Source organism: Marmota monax, unplaced genomic scaffold (assembly GCF_021218885.2).
Source record: "Marmota monax isolate L192 unplaced genomic scaffold, Marmota_monax_Labrador192_F-V1.1 WCK01_AAM20220418_F8-fsc00117, whole genome shotgun sequence".
NCBI classification, from domain to species: domain Eukaryota; kingdom Metazoa; phylum Chordata; class Mammalia; order Rodentia; family Sciuridae; genus Marmota; species Marmota monax.
Genome location: NW_026693023.1, coordinates 1,245,691 through 1,271,608, shown reverse-complemented (window position 1 = coordinate 1,271,608; position 25,918 = coordinate 1,245,691). Strand labels below are relative to the sequence as shown.

The 25,918-nt window shown below is 32.2% G+C and overlaps 1 protein-coding gene across 12 annotated transcripts in view; it reads right to left on the bottom strand.

Annotated features, from left to right (window-relative positions):
* Positions 1–2,693: 2,693 nt before the first annotated feature.
* Wrn (WRN RecQ like helicase) overlaps positions 2,694–25,918 on the bottom strand; it is a 154,642-nt gene continuing 131,417 nt past the window's right edge. For 11 of the 12 annotated variants that reach the window (XM_058582310.1, XM_058582311.1, XM_058582304.1 and 8 more), the window contains 6 exons: positions 25,344–25,458; positions 23,648–23,779; positions 20,994–21,156; positions 12,193–12,407; positions 5,601–5,732; positions 2,694–3,607 (listed from right to left, as the gene is read on the bottom strand). In XM_058582310.1, the coding sequence (XP_058438293.1) occupies positions 3,485–3,607; positions 5,601–5,732; positions 12,193–12,407; positions 20,994–21,156; positions 23,648–23,779; positions 25,344–25,458 (880 nt within the window). In that variant the 3' untranslated portion in view covers positions 2,694–3,484. The remainder of the gene's footprint in view (positions 3,608–5,600; positions 5,733–12,192; positions 12,408–20,993; positions 21,157–23,647; positions 23,780–25,343; positions 25,459–25,918) is intronic. The other variant, XM_058582307.1, reaches the window with a different exon arrangement.

Below are 25,918 nucleotides of genomic sequence, written 5' to 3'. Positions count from 1 at the left end.
GAAAAACTGGGGATAACAGGAACTTAGCTCAACATTGTAAAAGCTATATATGCTAAGCCTCAGGCTAGCATCATTCTAAATGGAGAAAAACTGAAGGCATTCCCGCTAAAATCTGGAACAAGACAGGGATGCCCTCTCTCACCACTTCTATTTAATTTAGTCCTTGAAATACTAGCCAGAGAAATTAGACAGACAAAAGAAATTAAAGGCATAAAAATAGGAAAAGAAGAACTTAAAATATCACTATTTGCGGACGATATGATCCTATACTTAGAAGACCCAAAAAGGTCTACAAAGAAACTACTAGAACTAATAAATGAATTCAGCAAAGTGGCAGGATATAAAATCAACACGCATAAATCAAAGGCATTCCTGTATATCAGTAACAAAACTTCTGAAATGGAAATGAGGAAAACCACCCCATTCACAATATCCTCAAAAAAAAATAAAATACTTGGGAATCAACCTAACAAAAGAGGTGAAAGATTTATACAATGAAAACTACAGAACCCTAAAGAGAGAGATAGAAGAAGATCTTAGAAGATGGAAAAATGTACCCTGTTCATGGATAGGCAGAACCAACATCATCAAAATGGCGATATTACCCAAAGTTCTCTACAGGTTCAACGCAATGCCAATCAAAATCCCAACGGCATTTCTGGTAGAAATAGATACAGCTATCATGAAATTCATATGGAAAAACAAAAGACCCAGAATAGCAAAAGCAATTCTAAGCAGGAAGTGTGAATCGGGAGGTATAGCGATACCAGATTTCAAACTGTACTACAGAGCAATAGTAACAAAAACAGCATGGTACTGGTACCAAAACAGGCAGGTGGATCAATGGTACAGAATAGAGGACACAGAGACCAATCCACAAAATTACAACTTTCTTATATTTGATAAAGGCGCTAAAAGCATGCAATGGAGAAAGGATAGCATCTTCAACAAATGGTGCTGGGAAAACTGGAAATCCATATGCAACAAAATGAAGCTGAACCCCTTTCTCTCGCCATGCACAAAAGTAAATTCAAAATGGATCAAGGACCTAGATATCAAATCAGAGACTCTGCACCTGATAGAAGAAAAAGTTGGCTCCGATCTACACATTGTGGGGTCGGGCTCCAAATTCCTTAATAGGACGCCTATAGCACAAAAGTTAATAACTAGAATCAACAAATGGGACTTACTCAAACTAAAAAGTTTTTTCTCAGCAAGAGAAACAATAAGAGAGGTAAATAAGGAACCTACACCCTGGGAACAAATCTTTACTCCTCACACTTCAGATAGAGCCCTAATATCCAGAATATACAAAGAACTCAAAAAATTAAACAACAAGATAACAAACAACCCTATCAACAAATGGGCGAAGGACCTGAACAGACACTTCTCAGAGGAGGACATACAATCTATCAATAAGTACATGAAAAAATGCTCACCATCTCTAGCAGTCAGAGAAATGCAAATCAAAACCACCCTAAGATACCATCTCACTCCAGTAAGATTGGCAGCCATTATGAAGTCAAGCAACAACAAGTGCTGGCGAGGATGTGGGGAAAAGGGTACACTTGTACATTGCTGGTGGAACTGCAAACTGGTGCAGCCAATATGGAAAGCAGTATGGAGATTCCTAGGAAAGCTGGGAATGGAACCACCATTTGACCCAGCTATTGCCCTTCTCGGTCTATTCCCTGAGGACCTTAAAAGAGCATACTATAGGGATACTGCCACATCAATGATCATGGCAGCACAATTCACAATAGCTAGACTTTGGAATCAACCCAGATGCCCTTCAATAGATGAATGGATTAAAAAACTGTGGTATTTATACACAATGGAATATTATGCAGCACTAAAAAATGACAAAATCATGGATTTTGCAGGGAAATGGATGGCACTAGAGCAGATTATGCTAAGTGAAGCTAGCCAATCCTTAAAAAACAAATGTCAAATGTCTTCTTTGATATAAAGAGAGCAACTAAGATCAGAACAGGGAAGAAGATCATGAGGAAAAGATTAACGTTAAACAGAGACGAGTGGGGGGAGAGAAAGGGAGAGAGAAGGGAAACTATGGAAATGGAAGGAGACCCTCATTGTTACACAAAATTACATATAAGAGTTTGTGAGGGGAAAGGGGAAAAAAAAAAAACAAGGGAGAGAATTAAACAACAGCAGATGGGGTAGAGAGGGAAGATGAGAGGGAAGGGGAGGGGGGAATAGTAGGGGATAGGAAAGGTAGCAGAATACAACAGTCACTAATATGGTATTATGTAAAAATGTGGATGTGTAACCGATGTGATTCTGCAACTTGTATTTGGGGTAAAAAATGGGAGTTCATAACCCACTTGAATCAAATGTATGGAAGATGATATGTCATGAGCTTTGTAATGTTTTGAACAACCAATTAAAAAAAATGATTATTTTTATTAACAAAAAAGTCAATCAGCCAGGTTTAATGGTGCACACCTGTAACCCCAGCTCTCAGGAGACTGAAAAAGAAGGATTGCAGATTCAAGGCCATTCTAGGCAACTTAGTGAGACCTCATTTCAAAATAAAAAATAAAAAGGGCTAGGGATAGAGCTCAATGGTAGAATGCCCCTAGGTTTAATTCCTAGTACAGTGGGGATGGGAGGCAATCAAGGTTCTGGAATGTATTTATAAACTATATGATGAACTGCTTAAAGACATATAATCATGGTTTACCAAACTCTGTCAGAGTTTGAGCTTCAGATATTTATTTGTACTACATAAGAGACATTAGAATCAAATGCTGAAATTCTCAAATAAAAAGGTATTTGGAGTAATTAAGTAAATGAAAGTTATATATGTATATATCTTTATAATATTTAACATGAAGGACATTGTTTTATTATTTGAAAAATATCAGAAGCTAGAAAATACAAAGTGCAATAGCTGCCTAATACAAATGGAATTCTTTTAACTTTCTTTTTCCCCACTTACATGTTTTCCAAAATACTGTTTCATTTTCACTGGTCTGGTCAACTAATACCATCTACAATGCATACACAAAAGCTTCTTTGAAAGACAGTAAGACAATTTGTGAAATAACTATGCTTCCTTACACTTGCAAGACAGATTTTTGGTAAAATAAAAAGATTTTATATCACATAATCACTATACAACTATTAATCTGTTATATATATCAAATCATCACATTACAATTTACAAATATATTATTATAAAAAAATTAAAAAGACACAACACATTTCCAAAATCAATCTGAAAGAAAATTTAATATTCTATTTTATGATATATTCACTTAGATTGAGAGAAGACTGAAATACTTTATCTGAACTGTGAAAAACTAAGATGCCAGTCCTTCAATATACAGGTGAGTTTTACTTTGGGATTAGAATAATTTTTTAGCTAAACTATTACTCCTAACCCTTTTCAAAAATAAAATATAGCTCTTTCCTCTTATAAAACAGTAAGACACACAAGGTCATTCTAGTAATTGCCAACTTAACTAAAAAGACCTTTCTTTATTGTTTTGGTCATTGATTTGTTGCTGGTGGCAGCTGATGTTTCACTTCTTTTGGCAAACCACTCAGGTAATTTTCTTTTTGAGGCTTCTGATGATGCAGCCTATAGGAAACAAAAAGAAAATACAAAAAAAAAAAAAAAAAAAAAAAAATCTCTATTACTGAAAATATATAGCATTTGCAAAAAAGTAACACAGGTTCCTGGATATACAACCACCTTTCCTCCCCACACAAAACCAACCAAACCAAATAGTGACATCCATAGAAATTTATGGGTCAAAAAGTGAATAAAAAAAGAAATCATTATCATTTCTTTAGGCAATTACTTGCTATCCCATCATCTGTTCTTAGACACTCAAGTCTAGGCACTAATGTAGTAAAGGAAGAATTTGGACATTATTTTAATCCCATAGTGAATCTGCTTTGGGTTAACCAAAATGGTGAATTTTTAATTTTCTGAGAAAGGCATACAGTCATGTATGCAGACACACATACATTAGGCATTTGAAAAAGAACATAACTTCTAATGTCCACAATGGCAGATAGACTAGAAGAGTGATCCAGTTATTATCAGCACCTTGCAGAGTGATCAAGACACAGCAGACACTCATGAAATAGTCAATGAATAAATGAAAACTAATATTTTTTTAAATCTCAGAGTCCTTTGAGACTCTGCTGACAACTACAAATCCCCTTCCCAGAAAAAAAAAAAAAAAAGAAAAAGATAAATGAACACAGGTGCAACACTGCACACAATTTTAGCAACTCAATCACTAAAAGCCTCTTAACTATAGGTTAAAAGTCCCTGGAAAAAAGAATACACAGGATGGGTTTGTGTACCATACCATCCATACATGAAAAAAAAATTTTTTTTTAAGTAGGCAAGAATTCCCTAACTCTATAATAGCATTAATCTGAGCATTCAGTTTGAGTACTAGAACTTCAGAATAATATAACAGAGAAATCATTCTAACATGAGTATGCCTTGGAATCAAGCAGAGTTAACAGTGACTGGAAGTATTTGAAGGCTTTATGAGAAGGTAGCTTTATTCAAGTTACAAAACATCTGTTACCCTAAGGTATAGCTATAATATAATTTATTTTAAAAACTGATGGTTTATTTATATATTGTTTATCAACTGCTAGCTATGTTTTACTGTTATGTTTAAAAACTATTTATGTTAAAATAGTTGAGGATAAGAAAAAAAGCAAACAATCACAGGCAATACACTATGAAACTTTATATTTTAAAAAGCTGTTAGTGCCATCCTGTAATCCCAGCTACTGAGGAAGGTTTGAGAAAGAAGGATCACAAGTTCAATGCCAGCCTGGGCAACTTAGTGAGACCAAATCTCAAATAAAAAAATAAGAGGCTGAGGGTGTGGACAAGTGGTAGAACACTCCCTAGGTCCAATCCTCAGTACTGTTTAAAGAAAAAGAAAAAATGTCCTTGGTTTAAATTCCAACTGAGACACATGCAATATGTATGACTCATGCATGTTATTTAAATTTCTTCCACAGAAAAGGGTAATCATAGTATATATAACATCACTGAAGTATCTGGAGTTAAATGAAAATGTGCAAAATATCAAAACACATCTTGACTTATTCTTGGTACTTACTAATATTATTTTTTCCTACAATATTTCTATAGCATTTGTCAGTATTTATAATTATAACAATGATCTTATTTCATTGAGAAAAGAGGGGGAAATGCTTATTCACTGTGTCTTCTGTCTCAACAATCAGTATCTGAAGAGACCTTAATTATGAGGTATAAGTCATTTATTAGAAACACTGCTCTCCAGGTGTCTATTTCCTTTACCAGTAGAACAATAAAATTCCCAGCCATCATAAAAAGGAATTTTATGGGGCTATTTACCACTATTTGATGTTCCAAATTCTATCACCATTGCCATTAAGTTGTAATAGAAAACATTAACTCATTTGCTGATTATATGCCTACACATATTTAAGTAAAGAGAAATAAGTTATATTCACATTTAATTTCATCTATAACTAAGAAAATTCTAAACATATTAGTTATCAAGCCTGACATATTTGTCATGAAAACTATTTTCATAAATCAATTTTACCTGTGAGTGAGAATCTAAAAATAAATCTTCTTTTTCTGGATAGTTAGATGGCTGACTCCAGGAAGTTGGTTTTATTGGATGTCTGTGATCTCTGTCTTTCATTGAAAAATTGTCAGAATGCATTCCAACAACCTTTAAAAATTTTACAGAATATAAAATAGTTATGTCATACACTATTCTCTTAGTTAAAAAAAAAATCTATTCCTAAGAAAGTAGAACAAAATCAGATAAGGACACATCAATGAAAACAATAGACCAATATCCCTGTGAACTTTGATGCAAAAGTATTTAATGAAATATTAGAAAATCATATTCAACAACATATTAAGAAGATTGTATATTATACCAAGTTCATTTTACATCAGGGATGAAGGACAGTTTAAAATATACAAATCAATAAAAGTAATTTATCACATCAATTAGAATTAAGGTCAAAAACACTTGGTCATCACAATAGATGCAGAGAAAGTTTTCTAACAAAATTCACCATCTATTCATGATAAAAACACTTAAGAAACTAGCGATAGAAGAAACCTAACATCATAAAGGCTGTCTACAAAAACCCCAAAGCCAATATCATAGAGAATGGGGGGAAAGTGGAAACATTCCTTTAAAATATGGAATAAGATGTCCACTCTTACCACTCCTATTTAATATAGTACTAGAAATTCTAGCATATTCAGCAAAGTAGCAGGTTACAAAGTCAACACAAAAAAATCAACAGCTTTCTTATATAACAATAATAAGTCTGCTGAGAAAGAAATCAGGAAAAAAAAAATCTCACAATTGCCTCAAAAAAAAAAAAATGTGCTAAGAACTAGGTGCTGTGGATAATGTAATAAAGGCAGCTTGCTTCCCACCTTCAAGAGGCTTATAATCTTCAGTATCCTCCTGAGATGTTTATAAGCAAGCATACAAATACATTTTGTAAACGTGTTTTATAAAGTTTCTGGTTATGAAATATACATCTGAATTTAAAAAAATAAATACCTAGGAATAAATATAACCAGAGATAAAAGACCTCTATAATGAATACTATGACCTCTATAATGAATACTATACACTGAAGAAGGAAGTGAAGAAGATAAAGGAAGATGAAAGACCTCCCCATGTTCATGGGTAGGCAAATTTAATATTGTTAAAATGGCCATATTACCAAAAGCAATATACAGAGAGTCAATGCAATTCCAATGACAGTCTTCAAAGAACTAGAAAACACAGTCCTAAAATTCATTTGGAAGAATAAAAGACCCAGAATAGCCAAAGCAATTCTAAGCCAAAAAAAGCAATGCTGGGAGCATTGCAAAACAAGACTTCAAATTATACCACAAAGCTACAGTAACAAAAATTTCATGGTGCTGGCATAAAAAAAGAAATGAAGACCAATAGAATAGAAGACACAGAGACAGATCCACAAAAATGCCTGTCATCTGATCTTTGACAAAAGTGCCAAAAACATACATTGGAAAGAAGACAGCCTTTTTTTTTTTTTTTTTTTTTTTTTAGAGAGAGAGAGAGAGAGAATTTTTTAATATTTATTTTTTAGTTTTCGGTGGACACAACATCTTTATTTTTATGTGGTGCTGAGGATTGAACCCAGCACCCCAGGCGAATGCGTTACCGCTTGAGCCACATCCCCTGTCCAAGACAGCCTTTTTTAACAAATGATACTGGGACAATTGAATATCCATATGTACAAGAATGAAACTAGCCCCTTATCTTTCACTCTGAGCGCACACATGCATACACACACACACACACACACACACACAAATTCAAAGTGGATCAAAGATCTAGGAATTAGACCAGAAACTATAAAACTCCTAGAAGAAAATATAGGGTCAATACTTCAACATATAGGCACAGGCAACAACTTTCTGGAAGCTCAGGAAATGCTTCCAAGAGTTAATTAATGGGATGGCATCAAATTAAAAAGCTTCTGCACAGCAAAGGAAACAATTAAGAATATAAAAATGGAACCTACAGAATGGGAGAAAATCTTTGCTAGCTACTCTTCTGACAGAGGAGTAATATCCACAATATATAAAGAACTCAAAAGACTTGACACCAAAAACAAGTAACTGAACTAATAAATGAACAAGTGAACTAAACAGACATTTCTCAAAAGAAGAATTACAAATGGCCAATAAATACATGAAAAACTGTTCAACATCATTAGCAATTAGGGAAATGCAAATCAAAACCACACTGAGATTTCATCTCATCAGAATGGCAGTCAGCAAGAAAACTAACAATAATAAATACTAAAGAGGATGTGGAGAAAAAGGAACACTTTTATGCTGTCGGTAGAACTCTAAATTAGTACAACCACTATAGAAACCAGTATGGAGGTTCCTCAAAAGACTGGAAAAGTCATCATAATATAGTGATACATGCATACCCATGTTTACAGCAGCACAATTCACAATACCCAAACTATGGAACCAGCCCAGGTACACATCACAGATGAGTAGATTAAAATAATGTGGTGTAAACACATTATTTTTAATGAAATTATGTCATTTGCAGGAAAACAGATGAAACCTGAGAACATAATGTTAAATGAAATAAACCAAATTCAGGTTAAGGGTCATATGCTGGGGAAATGCTGGGGAATGATACTAGCCAAATTATATAGTTTTACTGTGTGCCTGTAGGAATATATAACAACAAATCCCAACATTATATACAACTACAGTGACCAATAAAAAAAAGTATGGGAAAAAAAGCAAGCTTAAAAGAAAACTTTCTCTTATGTAGTCAAGAAAAATAAAAAGAAAAAATGATAAAGGAAAAGGTATTGGAAAGATGGTAGTATGCAGCAGCAAAGTTTTTAATATTTCTAAATACCAGTATTAAAACAGATAGCAAAACCAAAAATCCATCTTTTTCTTTTTGAGTTCAACATTTTTTTAGGTCATCTTTAGTTTTACAGCAAATGAAAACAATAAATGTTATGCATTATATATTAATCCACAAGCAGTTTGACTTCATATATGAATGGCACTCGAGAGCATGGGAAATTTAGCTTGGAGGTATCTAGAAAAAAGTCAAACTATTAAGCAGGTAAAGACAGACAACCAACAGCCATTAACACCAATATAGCCACCAGGCAAGGTGATGCACACCTGTAATCTCAGCAACTCAGGAGTCTGAGGCAGGGAGATCACAAGTTCAAGGACAGCCTCAGCAAATTAGTGAGGCTCTGTCTCAAAATTTTTAAAAAGGGTGGTCTGGGGATGTGGTTCAGTGGTTAAGCAAACCTGAGTCCAATCCTCTCAGTACAACAATAAAAATAACATTTTTTTTTTTTAAAAAAAAGATCAACACAATAAACATCTGTATGAGAAAAAGCAAAAACAAATAGTGAGGTGTCTGTAAACAGGAGAACCCCAAAACAGTCCACTGGGGTGGACATGGTGGTACATGCCTATAATCCCAGCAGCTCAGGGGGCTGAGGCAGGAGGATCATGCATTCAACATGAGCCTCAGCAATTGAGTGAGAACCTGTTTCAAAAAAAAAAAAAAAAAAAAGGCTGGGGCTGTAGCTTTGTGGTTTAGTGGTTAAGTGCCCTGGTTGGTTCAATTCCTGGTACAAAAAAAAAAAAAAAAAAAAAAAAACACCAATAGAAAGCATGATAGAGTAATGTGAAAACAGCATCTTAAAATTGGAGGGCTTTTGTCCAACCCAATTAGCATGTGAATGTGAAGAGTTCCCACTGGTGTCTGAAGTGGCTAAGTGGCTAAAGCTTTGATGAATCTGTGACCACTCAAGGCTATCTTCTAGGAGAAGGCCCCACATTCAAGAAAAAGTGCTAGGGTTATCAAAATCAAGTAGATCATGTACAACAGAAACAAATGGAAAAGAAAGCCCTATATATCTCATATTTGAATATTAAAACGACATTAGAATTATGTGAAATTGAAAAAGAAATCCTGACCATGCCTTCTTTTAAAGTGCAGGAAAACTAATTTCACATTAAAAAGAGCAACAGAAAAGAATCAAGATCACATCTCAGACATCAGACCTGCTTAGAAACAGAGTAAAATAGCAACCTTTGAAAATGAGCTGAAAAACACTAATAAAATTATTCAAAACATGAAAAACAGCATAAATCAAAATCAGAAAACTAAAAAATTGAAAGAAAAACTCAGGGGAAAAAAATAATGGAAGAGAAAGAAAGAATTTAATGACTACTAAATTATGCAGAAAACAGAAATAAATATTATGTCCAAAAAGAAATAGAAGGTTAAATAAAATTGTAAAGAGAAATAAGTTAAATAAAATTGTAAATAGTTAAATAAAATTGTAAAGAGAAATAAGAAGTATTCATAAAATGCAACCAATATTGAAGGTAGGTAAGGAAGACCATAACATATAGATAGAAGTCCCTAAAGAAGAAATACAAAGCAATGGAACAAAATACTGAAAATATAATTTAAGAAAACTTTCTTGAATTAAACAAAAAAAATTTAAAGCCATAATTCAAGAAAATATTCCAGAATAAAAAACTACATATTCAAAGAACCCACTGTATTCCCATGTATCTTAAATCAAAACTACCATTATCAAGACATAGAATTCCTCCATTAAGACTAGATCAAGCTTCTGATGTAACAGTAAATAAAACAGACATAATAATAACTATGCATCAACTAATAAAAATAATTCATTATAATTACATTCTTTATCAAAAGCCTCAATGATAAAATGGAACAGAAGAAGGAATATAATCCAGGTCAATAAAGAAGATGAACTTTAAAACACAAAAGGCTCTGAAAGGAGGCCTCCAAGAGACTACATTAATCAGAGCACCTTTCTATACATGGAGGCTGACAAAAGATGCTTTGATGGCTCCCTCACCTCTTAATCTACTCCCACTGCCTGCCTCAATACCCTTATTCTCCTAAGTGGGGAAAAAAGGCTTAATTAGGCATACCTTTAGGATCCAATAGGCTTAGTATGACTTCCTCCCACCCATCTCCCAAAATCTGTCTCCACTCTCTGTTGGCATCTGTTGCTATTTCAGTGGGAAAAAAACAAAATTGCTAATGTGTGGTTAAAATGATACTTTACTGTAAAGGTAAAGTAACAAGAAAAAATAAGTTACATCTTTTCCTATACTGACAATTAGAAGTTGGGGAAAAATAAGAGAGTCTTAAGCACTTAATAAATGAACCTAGTATAGATTACAAAAATGAAAGGTTGGGCATAGAAGATAAATTTCATTAACTCCACCCAAAATATATTTAATGTTCCTTTTATAACTATTCAACTAATTAAATCTCATTAGGTTATCTAGGACATGACTATACATAAGCCTAAGTATTGAATTTCAAAAGACCAGTTACCCTATTTATAAGGTTTTGAGAAAAGTAGGAGTTTGTTTGAAATCCTATAAAGATTACCTTAGAATTAAATTGTAGTCCCTAATCTTGTAATTTAAGTATTAATAACCTACTATTACACTAAATTTATCATCTAGGAACTAAAATAATTTTTTAGTGTATTATTAAATGTTCAACAACTTTTATCTTGGACTCATATAATTTTAGACCTGGAAGACACTGAAGGTCAAATTGTATAATTTATGCAATCATTTAAGAGTCACCTTGTCAAAGAATAATTATTCTCTGATCATTTTTTTATTGATTTGTTAAAAATAAATGACAGTAGAATACATTATAATTCTTCTTACCAATCCCCAAAAGAAACAAATGCAGAATGTTTTCTCTGATATAAGATGACTGACTCATAGTGGGGTAGGGAAGGGGAACATGGGAGGAATAAATGAACTCTGATCACTTTTTTATCTCATATAACACATCAAGCAATAATTTTCAAAGCATTTGATTTTAATACAATATACTACCTAAAATAATACTAAATTTGTAAATTTCTCTCATCATGCATAAAACACTTTATGATATGCTCAGAACTGTGAACAAAATAATCCCGGTATCCCACATATTCAATGTAATAGTAACAGCATGATGAATGACAAAATGATATATAAATAAGCTTGGGGGATATTTATAATAGAATTTGTTTTCTTTTTTTTTCATTAACTATATAAATTGCCATATGCTTAAATCCATTACCTACACCACTGAAATAAAAAAACAATTTCCCAGATATAAGGTCAAACTGCTACAAATTAAGCTGATATAATATATAATCAACTAAATAGAAGGGAGATCAGTGGAGGAAGGGGATTGAGAGGGAGGGAGGAGCTGACCAAACTTTCCTATGCACATACATGAATGAACCAAAGTTAATTTCACTTTTTATGTATATCCATAATTGACTAATTTTAAAAAACCATAAGTAAACAGAAGAACAATCAGTAGAGCTGAGGAAAGGGAATAGAGGGAGGAAGGAGGGGAACCCATAAAGGGAGGAAGGGGCAGGAAAGGGGAAGTACTGGAGACTAAATTGGAGCAGATTATATTCCATGCTTGTATAATTATGTCTAAACGAACCCCAATATTATATTTATACTGAGTTAATAAAAAAAAGTACAGATAATTCTAGTATTAGAACATGCAAACTGAATAAGCTCTCTATGAAAATTCTACATATAATTAACACCTTAGTACTGGTGCTTACTTCTTCCTTGTTTCTCTTAGAACTTAAACAGGTCTCTTCAGAGTTGGGAAAACATCTCTTTTTGTTGGAATCACACGAAGGCTGGAATAACGGTCTGCTGTCATGATTATTTTCAAGGATCTCAGTTGCCATGTGGATAAGATATGTGTCGATGTTTTCTGGAACTAACATTCTAATTAGTTTAATTTTATTCATATCTGTAAAAGATGAAAAAAACAATTTTAAAACAAATTGTGCAGAATACTTTAGAAAAACCTATGAGCTGGATACAGTGAAATATTTTACATAAAGGAAGGAGGAAGATTACCCAAGAAAAATTTCCTCTTTCACATGCTTATAGCCCTACAAAAATGATAATGGACTACAAACAAGTCCCCCTCACTCCTGCATCCCCTCAATCCACCTGGCTCCAATATAGGTCAGTACTTTTGACTCTGAATAAATTTATGTTTCACACTACCTTTTGTAGACCTCCCTGAGAATCAATCCAAGCATTTAGAGAAATGTTCCTACAGGAAACTGCTTTGAATTACAAATATCCATTACAAATTAATATATCTTAAAAATAATTTATTCTTAAAATAGGAGCTAATCATATTTGTAATATACTAACAAAAAGAATCCTTTCAATGGGTATTATAGCATAACAAAACACATCAATTGTTCAAAATGCTTATTAACTAGATGAGCTTTCTGGGAAACATATGATGCATATTCAAAATCAAGGAACTTTGAATTTTTTGTATCCAACAGAACTAATTCAGATTGGGTCTTCTACACACCTTCTACAAATTATGTTGCAATCTTTTACAAACAAACCACTAGGCATGTTTCAAGCACTTCCTTCAACATCATATTCATCTACATGCTCTAGAACATAACAAAAATAAGCAGCATAGAATCTACTCACTCATATTCATGTGACTTATAAAACACATCAAACATTCTAACAATTCAATTTAGTAGTCAGAAACCAAGTCGTTTTTTAATGCCCACCCTGAAAAAATGGTTTCATATTATTACAGTTTTCAGATTTACATCTTTTTTCTTCCAAAGATCTTAGCTCGCTATTCCAGGCCTTCTCCCATACACTCCACTTTGATTAAAAAAAAAGGCAGAAAGAAAGTTAAGAAGCTCATTAAAATTAGGACACTGGGTTATCTAAGTATTTTTAAAGTTTTTAAGACTGGTACTAAGCATAGTCTTAGAAAAGGAAAATCGCCTCTAGTTGCCATATCTACCAACCAAACTAAAATTTTATTTGTTCCTTGATCATCATCCAATTCTAATATACCATGGAAACCTCACAAATTTTATTACTTCATTTTTTTATGACTAAAGAATGTTTAGTTCTATGTGTATGTCAGAATTTACTTTTTGAGTTCCCTTTGTCTTCTCTGTTTTTTTAAAACCAGCGTTATGATGAATATCATATTATGTATATCTTTCCATACTTATAGATTCCTAGGAGACAGATTGATAGTTCAAGGGTTAGACACCTTTTATATTTTGATGTATATGGCCAAACTGTTTTGAGACAGTAACTAATAACCTACATGTTGCTATGGAGCAAGTGAAATGTGGCTGGTATGAATAAAAAATGAATTCTTAAATATAACTTACTCTAATTAATTTAAAATTAAATTTAAAACTGATATTTGATTCTTTTATTGGAAAACTTAAGCATTTTGGAGCAATTTGATTATGCCAATCTACTTGTTAAGATGTAAATTTTATGAAATCTAAATATACCTAAAGTATTTCTACTTAAACTTTAGCATCAGAAGATATGCTATAAATGTAAAATATCTGATTTCAAAGGTTTATTACAGAAAAAGAAATATCATTAGTAATTTTATATTGATTAAATGTTGAAATAATAAAATTTTAGTATATTAAGTAAATTAAATTGGTGGCTAATATCATATTTCTATTGAATAGTGCTGCTCTAGAAAAGTATAAATTGTCACACAACCTAATCAATTAATACAACTATAATGTACTATATTTTCTTCTGTGGGTATCTAAAAATCAAATACATCCTTAATTTCTTTTTTTTTTTTTCCTTTTTTGCACATTGAAAAGATTGAACTCATACGCACTCAACCACTAAGCCACATCCCCGGACCTATTTTTCTATTTTATTTAGAGACAGGGTCTCACTGAGTTGCTTAGCACCTCACTGTAGCTGAGGCTGGTTGTGAACCTATCCTCCTGCCTCAGCCTCCAGAACCACAGGGATTACAGGCATGTACCACCATGCCCCACCCATCCTTAATTTCCTCATGCTATAAATGAAATATTTGCAAACCAATTTTCTTAAAATCCATACAATCTTGAACTACCATAATGTCATATAGGCTAATTGAGTCATTTAAAAAGAAATTAAAAAGGTATTTTGAATCAATTAATTTCTAATATTATAATGTCTTCTTTTTCATAAAATTACAATATATAAACCATTGCTTCTGGTGTTTAACCTCTGTTAGTGATTTAAGAAATACATAAAGTTAATAAAATTTTAGGTATAAGTAGAAAATTCATATTTTTTACACATTTCTTTAAGTACCTTTTATATTTCTATTTTAAAGTCATCCTTCATTATACATATGCAAATAAGTGACATCTAGCTTTAAGGATCCATCTTATTCTGGTCCAACTTTCCAAGTAAATAAATATCTACTGAAGAACTAAATAATAATACTAGCTGTACTCCTTCAGTGATTTAAGTATTTGTGTTTGTGTGTATGGTGCTAGGGATTGAACCCAAGGCCTCTTGCAACCGAGGCAAGCACTCTACCAACTGAGCTACATTCCCAGCCCTCCTTCAGTGCTTTAAAAGAGACCATGTTACCCCTACTTTTATGGCACGTCCCGTGGAAGCCACCTTTTATTTTCCAGTTACAAGTACACAAAAATGGGAGAAAGGAATTATTCAAAATATTATCTGTGCATCTCACTAAATACCTTTCTTAATTAGTTATTAAATACAGTCAGAATCAACTCAATAAAAAGGTTAAGATTATATAAATACAGAAGATTTAAAAGAAATAGACTTCCATAAGAGTTATTGCTGGCCAAATCTATGTAGCAAATAAGGGTGTTTCAAAATAATATTTTAATACACCAGTACTTAATTTTTAGGTAAAGACTATGTTACATAAAATATAGAAAATTTCTCACTTCAGGATGGTGCCAAATTTAAATTTCAATTAAACTTTTTCATTAAAACACAATTACATGATAAAGCTGCAGTTAAATAAGATGATTAGAATTGCATTAAATCTGTATAGTGCTTTTGGCAGTATGGTCATTTTGACAATATTAATTCTGCCTTTCCAAGAACAAGGTAGATCTTTCCATCTTCTAAGGTCTTCTTTAATTTCTTTCTTTAGCATTCTGTAGTTTTCATGTAGAGGTCTTTCACCTCTTTCATTAAGTTGATTCCCAAGAATTTTTTTTTTTTTTTGAGGCTATCATAAATGGGGTAGTTTTCCTCCTTTCCCTTTCAGAGAATTTGTCACTGATATACAGAAATGCCTTTGATATATAGATGTTGATTTTTATATCCTGCTACTTTGCTGAATTCATTCACAAGTTCTAGAAGTTTTCTGATAGAATTTTTTGGGACTTCTAGGTATAGAATCATATCATTGTCATAATGCTAAAAAAAGAAGTCATAAAATTCATCTGGAAAAATAAGAGACCCAGAATAGCTAAAGCAATCCTTAGTAAGAAAGGGAAGTAGGTGGCTTCACTATATCAGACCTTAAACTATATTACAGAGCAACAGTAACAAAAACAGCATGGCATTGGCACCAAAATAGACCTGTAGATTAATGGTACAGAATAGAGGACACAGAGACAAACCCACATAATTACAGTTATCTTATATTAGACAAAGGTGCCAAAAACATACATTGGAGAAAAGACAGTCTCTTCACAAATGGTGCTGGGAAACCTGGAAATCCATATGCAACAAAATGAAATTAAATCCCTATCTCTCACCATGCACAAAATTCAACTCAAAATGGATCAAGGACCTAGGAATTAAACCAGAGACAGTGCGCCTATTAGAAGAAAAAGTAGGCCCAAATCTCCATCATGTCAGATTAGGCCCCAATTTCCTTAATAAGACTCCAAAAAACAAACAAACAAACAAACAAAAAACAATAACCCTATCAATAAATGTGCCAAGGAACTGAACAGACACATCTCTGAAGATGATATACAATCAGTCAACAAATATATGAAAAAATGTTCAACATCTCTAAAAATTAGAGAAATGCCAATCAAAACTAAGATTTTATCTCACTTCAGTCAGAAGGGCAGCTATTAAGAATACAAACAATAAGTATTGGTGAGGACGTGGGAGAAAAGGCACCCAAATTTGTGCAGCCAATATGGAAAGCAGTATGGAGAATCCTTGGAAAATTGGAAATGGAACCAGTGTTTTGATCCAGCTATCCCACTCCTTAGTCTATACCCAAAGGACTTAAAAACATCATACTACAGGGGCACAGCCACATCAATATTTACAGAAGCACAATTCACAATAGCTAAACTGTAGAGCCAACCTAGATGCCTTTCAGTAGATGAATGGATAAAGAAAATGTGGTATATATACACAATGGAATACTATTCAGCATTAAAAGAGAATAAAATCATGGCCTTTGCAGGTAAATGGATGGAGTTGGAGAAGATAATGCTAAATGAAGTTAGCCAATCCCCAAAAACCAAATGCCAAATGTTTTCTCTGATATAAGGATGCTGATCATAATGGAGTTGCTGGGGAGCATGGGAGGATTAGATGAACTCTAGATAGAACAAAAGGGAAGGAAAGGAAGGGAGGGGGCACAGGGGTAGGCAAGATGGTGCAATGTATGAAAGCACGAATGGTATGACTGTACTTTGTGTACAATCCGAGATAAGAAAAATTATCTCTATATGTGTAATATATATGTGTAATATGAATTGTAATGCTACTGATATATAACAAAATTTTAAAATTTATTTTTAAAAAGACAAAAATAATATGTCATTAACATAGCAAGTATATCTTTATTTCTTATCATTTATAACTTAATTATGTTTTCTCCAGTAGGAGAACAAATAGTATTTTATCAAAGAAAAATAAGAATCTAAAAGCAAAGTCTCACATCAATTCATGGTATCTTACAGACTATAAATATACTATCAAAACAAATAAAAGTCAGAATTTATGGTTATCACAACCTTCTTAACTTTCTCCATTTTGGCTCTGGAAGGAAAGTAGGCCAAAAAATATACTTTTTTAATATTACGTATGCAACCTGCACACATATATTGACACAAAGCTAAAATATGTGCTTAATAAGTCAAAAACTCTCCGCTACTCTTTTCAATTTAATTTGATATTTATCTCCAAATAGAAATTTATTTAATGCTATACTCTGCATATAATGGTAAAGACAAATATTTTATTAATGTTTTTGTCATTAATTATTGCAAAATACTTTTCTCATCTCCCTAATATTTGAAATCAAGCTGTTCAATTATAAGAATGTTTCATGCTTACATATTGATTTCAATATTGTTTAATTTAAAAAGTTATCTAACATCAGAAACTGAAATTGCTAAACTTAACATAATGGATACTAGATATTGTAAACAATACTTAAAGATATAGAAGTTATTAAACAAAACATTATCAAGCTAATTTATTTTACTTATCAAGTTAGAAATTTATAAACCTGAATCCTATATAAGACTTATAAATTGCATATTTCCTTCTTTTAAGTTAACTGGCAATACAACTTAAACATGGTTTAATAAAAAGAAAAACTTGCTCTAACCTTAGATATGATATTAAAACAATTTTGCAACTCTACAAGTCTCACTTTTCTGTCTCTAAAAACAGGATGTGAGTGGGAAAGAAAAAATTTAATGTTCCCAATTTCTTTTCCAAATATAAAGTTCCATAACTTTATGACTATATGATTTAGAAATGAAATCACCAGCAACTCAATTCTTCATCATAGACAAATAAAATAGATGTTGTCAATATTTGACTGAATAAATATAATCTTAAATTTTCCTTTATCATTTCCCGCTGCCAATAATAAACTGAGATTAGAACATTCATCTTATGTCACTGAAGAATATTGCCCAAAAATTCTTCTTCTTTTCTTCTTTTTTTTTGGTACCAGGAATTGAACCCAGGGACACTTAACCACTGAGTCACATCCCCAGCCCTTTTTATTCTTTATTTTGAAACAGAGTCTTACCAAGTTGCTGAAATTGGCTTTGAACTTGTGATCCTCCTGCCCAAGAATTCTTTAGGACAAACACACACACACAAAATACATTATGTTCTTCCAGAATTATTAAAGGTGTATGTTTCTGTAAAATACACTTGGCTATTGATATCTGTGGGTTCTGCATCCCTGTATTCCATGTCCTGGGTTTACTTTTTACCCTTATTTCTTAAACAATACAGGGTAGTAACTGTTTATATAGCATTTACATTATAGTACGTATTTATGGTAAGTAATCTAGAGATGTTTTAAAGTATACAGAAGCATTATGTAGATTACATGCAAATACTAAACCATTTAATATAGGAGACTTCAGCCCACATTTTTGGATTTATGCAGGGGAGAGAGGGGTCTGAAACCAATATCCTGCAAACACTGAGAGATGACTGTAGTTTCTAAAATCTTCCTTTTTATATCCATATTTATCAACTTCATATATTCTGAATTAGCTATTAAAAAGGATAAAGTATAAAATGAATCAGATTTAAAGGGTATTTTTAAGATGTTGTGAGATCTTACCATCTACTTCTTCAGTTATAATCTTTTAGCATCACCACTTACTATTTATCATGTGCCAGGGTTTTCTGTTTTATCTAATTTATTTCTGTGTAAGACAAGCAATATTATCCCTCCCTATTATAAAGATGAGGCAACTGAGGCTCAGGGAGATTGGGTAATCTATCAATGTTCACATAACCATGAAATGGTAGACAGAAGATCTGAGAATATATCTGTTGCCTGAACCTTTGCTCTTATTGACTAGGTAAAACCATCTGGATTTAAGGAAGGCAATCTTAAGGATTTAAGGAAGGTAGTCAAATAACAGCAAACATGATTGTCAATATTTTTTCTTAAAAAAGGAAAAATATACAAACTTAGAGAATGTTGCCTACTACTGAAAATTTTATCAAAAGACATTGTTTTCTGAGTCCTGATAACACATTTATAATGAAAAAATAATTTCAGAGTATTAAAATCAAGAAAGCATTTGAGTCTGACTTTTCCTAAAACAGTGTCTTTTTGCAATGAAGAAACAGATTTTACCACCTTAATCCAATCCCTTAAAGTAATTACTATCTTCCTCCCTCAACCTTAATTACCAGCAAAATAGCTGCTGATGTTATAAAGATTGGAATGTGACCAGGAGAGCTGGCTAGCTTTCTCAGAAGATAATCCACAGCTAAATTACCTTGAATATTTTATTGTATAGGATTTGGCCCTCGGGCTTTCAAAGTTAGAAACCAAATTTAACCCTTATCAGATTCACACTGACCAAGTTCACAAAAATTCCAATTTATTAACTTACAATTAATATATAATTATCAAATAGATACTTAAATAAGCATGACTAGAGCATGCTTTCCCTATAGATAGAGAAAATTATAACCAGAAAGCTAGAAAGTGACATAGAAGCTGAATTACTTATTAAGAGTATCAGACATGCTCTTGATATAATATTATCAACAGGCTCACTAGTTGAAGGCTCGATGGCCACCACTCCTCATCTCTGGATCTTAGATGAGCTCCACCAGAACATGCCCTTCTCTCCTGTTTCTGGGCTTCCACAGTGGGTCAATGGAAGCGATGAAAGTGTTTGTTCTTTACACCTTCAGTCAAGTCTTGCTTTATCCTAGAAATAATGCTGCCTTTTAAGATGACTTGATTATTTTTGCTCTGGTCAATTAAATACTATTAACTGCTTTTAGAGAGTGATCTTATTTCCCTTATTTTCAAATTCTTCGGGAGAACATTATAGTTGCTTCCATGTGGGAAAGAATTTGAGGTCATAAAACATAATTATTCATGTGGTTTTGGAGATAAGGCCTTATGTTTGTTCTATCTTAATAGTTTGGAAAAAATTATCAGATTCACTGAATTATAACAAACCAAGTTTATATATATATACATTTAAGGGAGAAATCCTCTAATATCCCACAACTTTACTTCTGTAAACAATGGATCATTCCTTATAATTTTTTTGCAGGGCAAGTAAAGAGGCTCTACTTCTATGAGCACAGTTGAGATTTTGCAAATCCTCCTACAGGAGCTACAAAACTTGACCTACCCATCCCATGTCACAACCATTTTGTTGATTAGAGAGATTACTCAAGTCAAAAAAGGAATCAGAAAGGTTTAGGGGAAAACAAGCTGTCAACAAGCTGTTGGGAAAGAATGTGGAGAAGTATTTTTTTGCAAGTAATGAGGTAGAAATTAGAAAAGGGTAAAGTGCACTTTTGGGGCGCTGGGGAAGTTGTTATCTAAAGTGGGAAGGAAAAAAGAATTTCCCAGTATACTTTTCTCTGAATGATACTAGGAAGAAAATTTGTTTTTCTAAAACAATAAGAAGCATTACAAAAGTTAGGCTTTTACAATATCATAAAGGGTCAATTCTGTTAAAGTGAAAAGTATTAACAGATTGCTTGTTTACTTCATCTGGGTACAGTGACTCAAGTCATTAAGGCTGCAAAGAAAGGCCATGTTTATCACCTGAGTTGACGGGAGGGTTTCGGATAACATCAACAATAATCTTCTGAACCTCTGGAGTCAGGCCTGCTCTCTCCATATCCAGGGGGTAGCCAGCTTTCACTGCTTGGGCTAAGTGCATGCCAATTGCTGTGAGAGGCAGAATCCTCTTCTCAGCTATGCTAATCTATAGACAAACAGTAGGAGAAAAAAAGTATTTTTTTTCAAGTTTTCACTATACCTCAGGGTAAGAAAATACCTAAAACCTTCAGAAAGTACACGTGCAATGAGAAATAAATAATGGACTACACTTTCACTTAAATTTTTCATTTTATTTCTTTAAAAGTACTACAGACTTCCACAGGATCTACTTTTTATAATCATTATATTGATTAAAACAAAATCACCTAACTTTAGCCAAAAATTCAATCTTCATACGTAATTATTCACTTTAGAAAACTATTAGTGGCAGAGGGAAGCCATTCCATGTAAATCTAATAGTGGTCATAACCTACTGGAAATACAGAAAATTGTACTGTAATATTCTACATACTTGAAATAATAGATGGTGCTTTAGTTACATCAATTTCCAAGGAAACAAATCTTAAAATGCTTAGTGATAACATAAGGTTTAGATGTGTTCCGTAAAAGGCTCATGCAAAGACTTTAACAGGTGTTTTAAATTGGCTCTATTCACAAAATAATAGTTATAATTTTAACAAGGGCTGTCAGCACTATCCTACTATTGAATTTAGCATGAATTACATTAAATTTAGGATAGTATTTCATATTTATAAAGTTTTTAAAACAAATGTGACTCCAAATATATTAAGATATGTATTAGGTGAAATATTCTTTTCACAACATTCAGAAAGCTTAGTCATTCAACTCTAACATTTCATAATACTCCTCATGTATTTCTAAAGTCTAAATTTGTAGACTATCTTTGTGACTATCGATACTTTTACAGAACAGTCCATTTAAGGTGCTACTTTCAAAAGTAGTATTAAATTACTTTCATTAAATGTCTACCTTTTTTACTAAAAAGTGGGCACCATGTGTGCATAATATCATGGTTATTTGATACGGTTATTTGATACTAGGCATCAAATTACCTCAAACTAATTGTATTATTGCTCCTGATTAATTAGTTGTTAGGCATCTTTAATTTGGTGGTTAACTGGCAAGACCCTCTCAGACTCTAGGGAGGTACAAATAATTAACCATCATATCACACAATAAAATACTACCAAACCCCAAAAGACATAAATGAAGATATACCACTGTTCATATCTTAAAGTATGAATGTGTAATATAACATATGAAACCTCATATTATGACTATTAGAATGCACTTTATTCAGAAAAATCTGGAGACTGTACCAGATTTCCTTAATAACTATATCCATTTCTACCATATATATATATGGCCAAATCATGGATATACAGGCATATTTAACATGTATGTGTAAATTATTAATTACATAAGAATTCAACTTAAAATTTCTATTTAACATGTATTTTGTTACAAAAATAGTACAATAGAATTATTCGGTTTCTCAGGTAATAACTTTTATACTTTTAATTGAGAAACCTATCTAATTAGACCGTTAAGTTAGTAAGATAAGCTATGAACAATTTATTTGTATTTACAGTGGACCCTGAGTTAAGTAAAGATGCATAATGCAGTTTAGTGGATTGAGGCACAGTGGATATGAAAAGCTGGCATTGGATCCCATAATATGTTCCAAATCAATTTAATGTCAGAGAGAACAGGAATTCAAATCAACTAAACTCAGCTAGAAGCCTCATTCTATCCCTATTCTATCTCTTCATATTGTATACCCATCAAAACAAATAAAACCTCAGAAGCCTTAAGGATTTATATAAGAACAATGAAAAAACATTAAGAATGGCTATTTCTTTACAGTAATTAAATCTGTCCCAAAGAACATCTGTTTAGTTTTAAAAAAAATGCAAGAAGATAGAGTAAAAATAAGGTTTTTTTTTAATTTTTTTATTTCCAGTTTTTGAATATACTTTCAGAGATAACTGTACACATTTTTAACACATACAAGGAGATATGAATATAAAAGCAGGAATATATACATTTATGTATATGTGTGTGTGTATATATAGTTTTTTCTTTTTTTTTTAAACACCATTCTGCATGTCCATTTTTTAAACTTAATGTATCTTGAACACTGTTTCTTCCTTGTTTCTTTTTCTTTTTTTGTTTTTCTGTGTATATGGTTTCTGGGGGTTGAACCAAGGGCCTCACACATGCTAATCATGCATGTACTCTACCACTGAGCTACACCCTCTTCTCTAGGAGATTTTTTTTTCTTAACAGTACATATAATAGCTTTTTAAATTATTAGTTTCATTTAAAAGATTAGTTTTAAAATATTGCTGCTGCAGTATCCCTGAGCTATAAATGTGTTTACTTATAATGCATATAATCTCTTTGAAAAAAATCACTGTCAAACCAGTTTTGCTGTTGCTCCTAGACAGGGATAGGCTTAACAGAGGAAATGTCATTGTTTTAAAATTAAAAATAAGACTTCTTGTGCAGTTAGAAGAAATTGGTCAAAACTCCCAGCTCTAATATACAAAAGCTAATAAAACACAAGTTTAAATAAACTAAAAAATTATCTGTAACATAAAAGTAATACTTACCAAAGACATTTTCTTTTCTTGGAATAAAGAATATGTGCAGGCCACAGACTGTGAGAGTGAGCATTTTTTATTTTTAACTTCCAGACTTTTCTTCTGTTCTTCTTGAGGTATTATATTTGAAAAGAGGTCTGTCTACATAATTGTAAATGTAGCACAAGTAATGAATAATAACATCAATGACAGATATAATAATATCAATATATAATCATTTCCCATTAGGAAAAAATAAGAGAAGTCAACCAAAGAATTCTTATGGGGAGCTCAAAAAGAAGTTGGATTTTTCACATATTGATTTTAAAAGGAAAAGTAATACTAGAGGACATAAATTTTATATTTGTAATAACAAACTTTATTAGTCTTCTCTTTAGTTAATAAGAAAAGGAACTACAATGTGAACCACTCTGTTCCTATATCCCTAATCCTTTGGAAGTGAATACTGAATAATGAATAAACAAAATCAATATTCAACAGGTAACCACAATCACAAATATGTGTGTGTGTACACACACACATGCACACACACACACACACACATAATTAATTTATAAAAATATAGACTAACCAGAACTCTAACCTTTAAACATTATGTAAAATCTCAAATATGGTTCCTTAAAAGATGTTTAAAAGGAAAAAACAGAGTAAAAATAAAACTAATATAGAAATACTGGAATATCTTAAAGATATAGACAACTATTTTCTTAATCACACACAAAACAGCCTACTATAGTCGTAACAAAATTTGTAACAAACTAGTTTAATAATTTAAAGAGCCTTGTTTCCTGATGAGTAACACTGGTATCGTTTTGGCAATGTTTTTTATCATTATGGTTTATTAAATTTTGTTTAGATACATGAGGAAGAATATGAGTTTTCTTTGGGAAAGCCATTTACTTTTTGTTTCCATATTCTGTCATTAAGATAATTCAACTTAAAAAAATTGTTATGTAAGTTTTGGTCTACCAATTGGCAAGAAATATAAATGTCTGACTTTTCCTTATTATATGTACAATGCCTAATTTTAGAATTTGAATTATCCTGCATGTTTTCCAAACTCTTGAGGGCATTTCATAACAAATTTCAGAGCTATACTTTCACATTAACATTAAAGAGAATTGTAAACAAATAACCTGTAGGGTGGGGATTTAATGTTCTAAGCATATAATAGGTCTAAATAAAATGGGCCAAGGTGTTATATCTTTCTATTTACACTTTAAAGTTTCAGAATGGCTGCATTTTGGAGTTTGTAGAAAGAACACATCAAGACAGAATAGGTGTTTTCTAGGAAAGCTTTGCAAGCTTCTTAGACTGGTCCCCATGCTGTGGCATTTTGCCATGGTTTAGTGTGGGGTTTCAGTCCTCATTCTTGCAACCTTAAAAGTCTGATGTGTCAAAGCAGTTGCACTTTGGGAATTATAAGTGTTTATACTAGGAAGCAAATTTATCAACCTAAAATACAGGACTTAGTCAAATTTCAAAATAAAGCCTACCAATGAAATAGAAACAAAAGCCTCCCAGACAATCGCTTTACTATCATCTTTTAACAAGTAACTAACAAATTTTTATAACTATTTACTATAAAAACAATCTGAATCCATTTTATAAGTGTCCAGTATGAAAATGCAAATAAAAGGCTAAAATGTTGCTTTTGAAATGGTCAAAGAAAGGTTCTTTTCTAATAGTTCCAATAGTATTTTACCTGAATACTATTTTCTATGCAGAACTGTTTGATGACTTCCAACAGAGGAGCTAACACAGTAGCTTTGCCTTCAGAAACACCATCAATCTGTTTTACATTTTCAACTGTCGTTGGTCTATCATTTAAAAAAAAAAAAAGTCAATAAACCACTGAAACAGCATCACTCCAGCAATACAGTTGATGTTCAGCTTCATAGTGATATTTAATAAATGTACATTTCTTTAAAAAATAAAATACAAATTACTATACAAGCAGGCAAAAACTTTATAAATTTATTTCTTTGCTTTCCTCCACTTACAGATTTGCTGTTTTAACAATTCATGAATAAAACCACCACTACCTCTATCACCACTAAAGCATAGTAGCTGTACTATCTAGTAAACAGGTCACTGCCAGAAAGAAGCAGGCTAACATTTTATCTTGCACTATTATTTATATTATTATTATTGCAAAAACAAAAACTAGGAGGTACTACCTGAGGACAATTAAGAGCCTTAAAAACTCTCTTTTTTTAAGACTGTTTCAATCATTTTTTTTCTACAAAATGCTTATCTATGGCTGGGGTTGTACTTCAA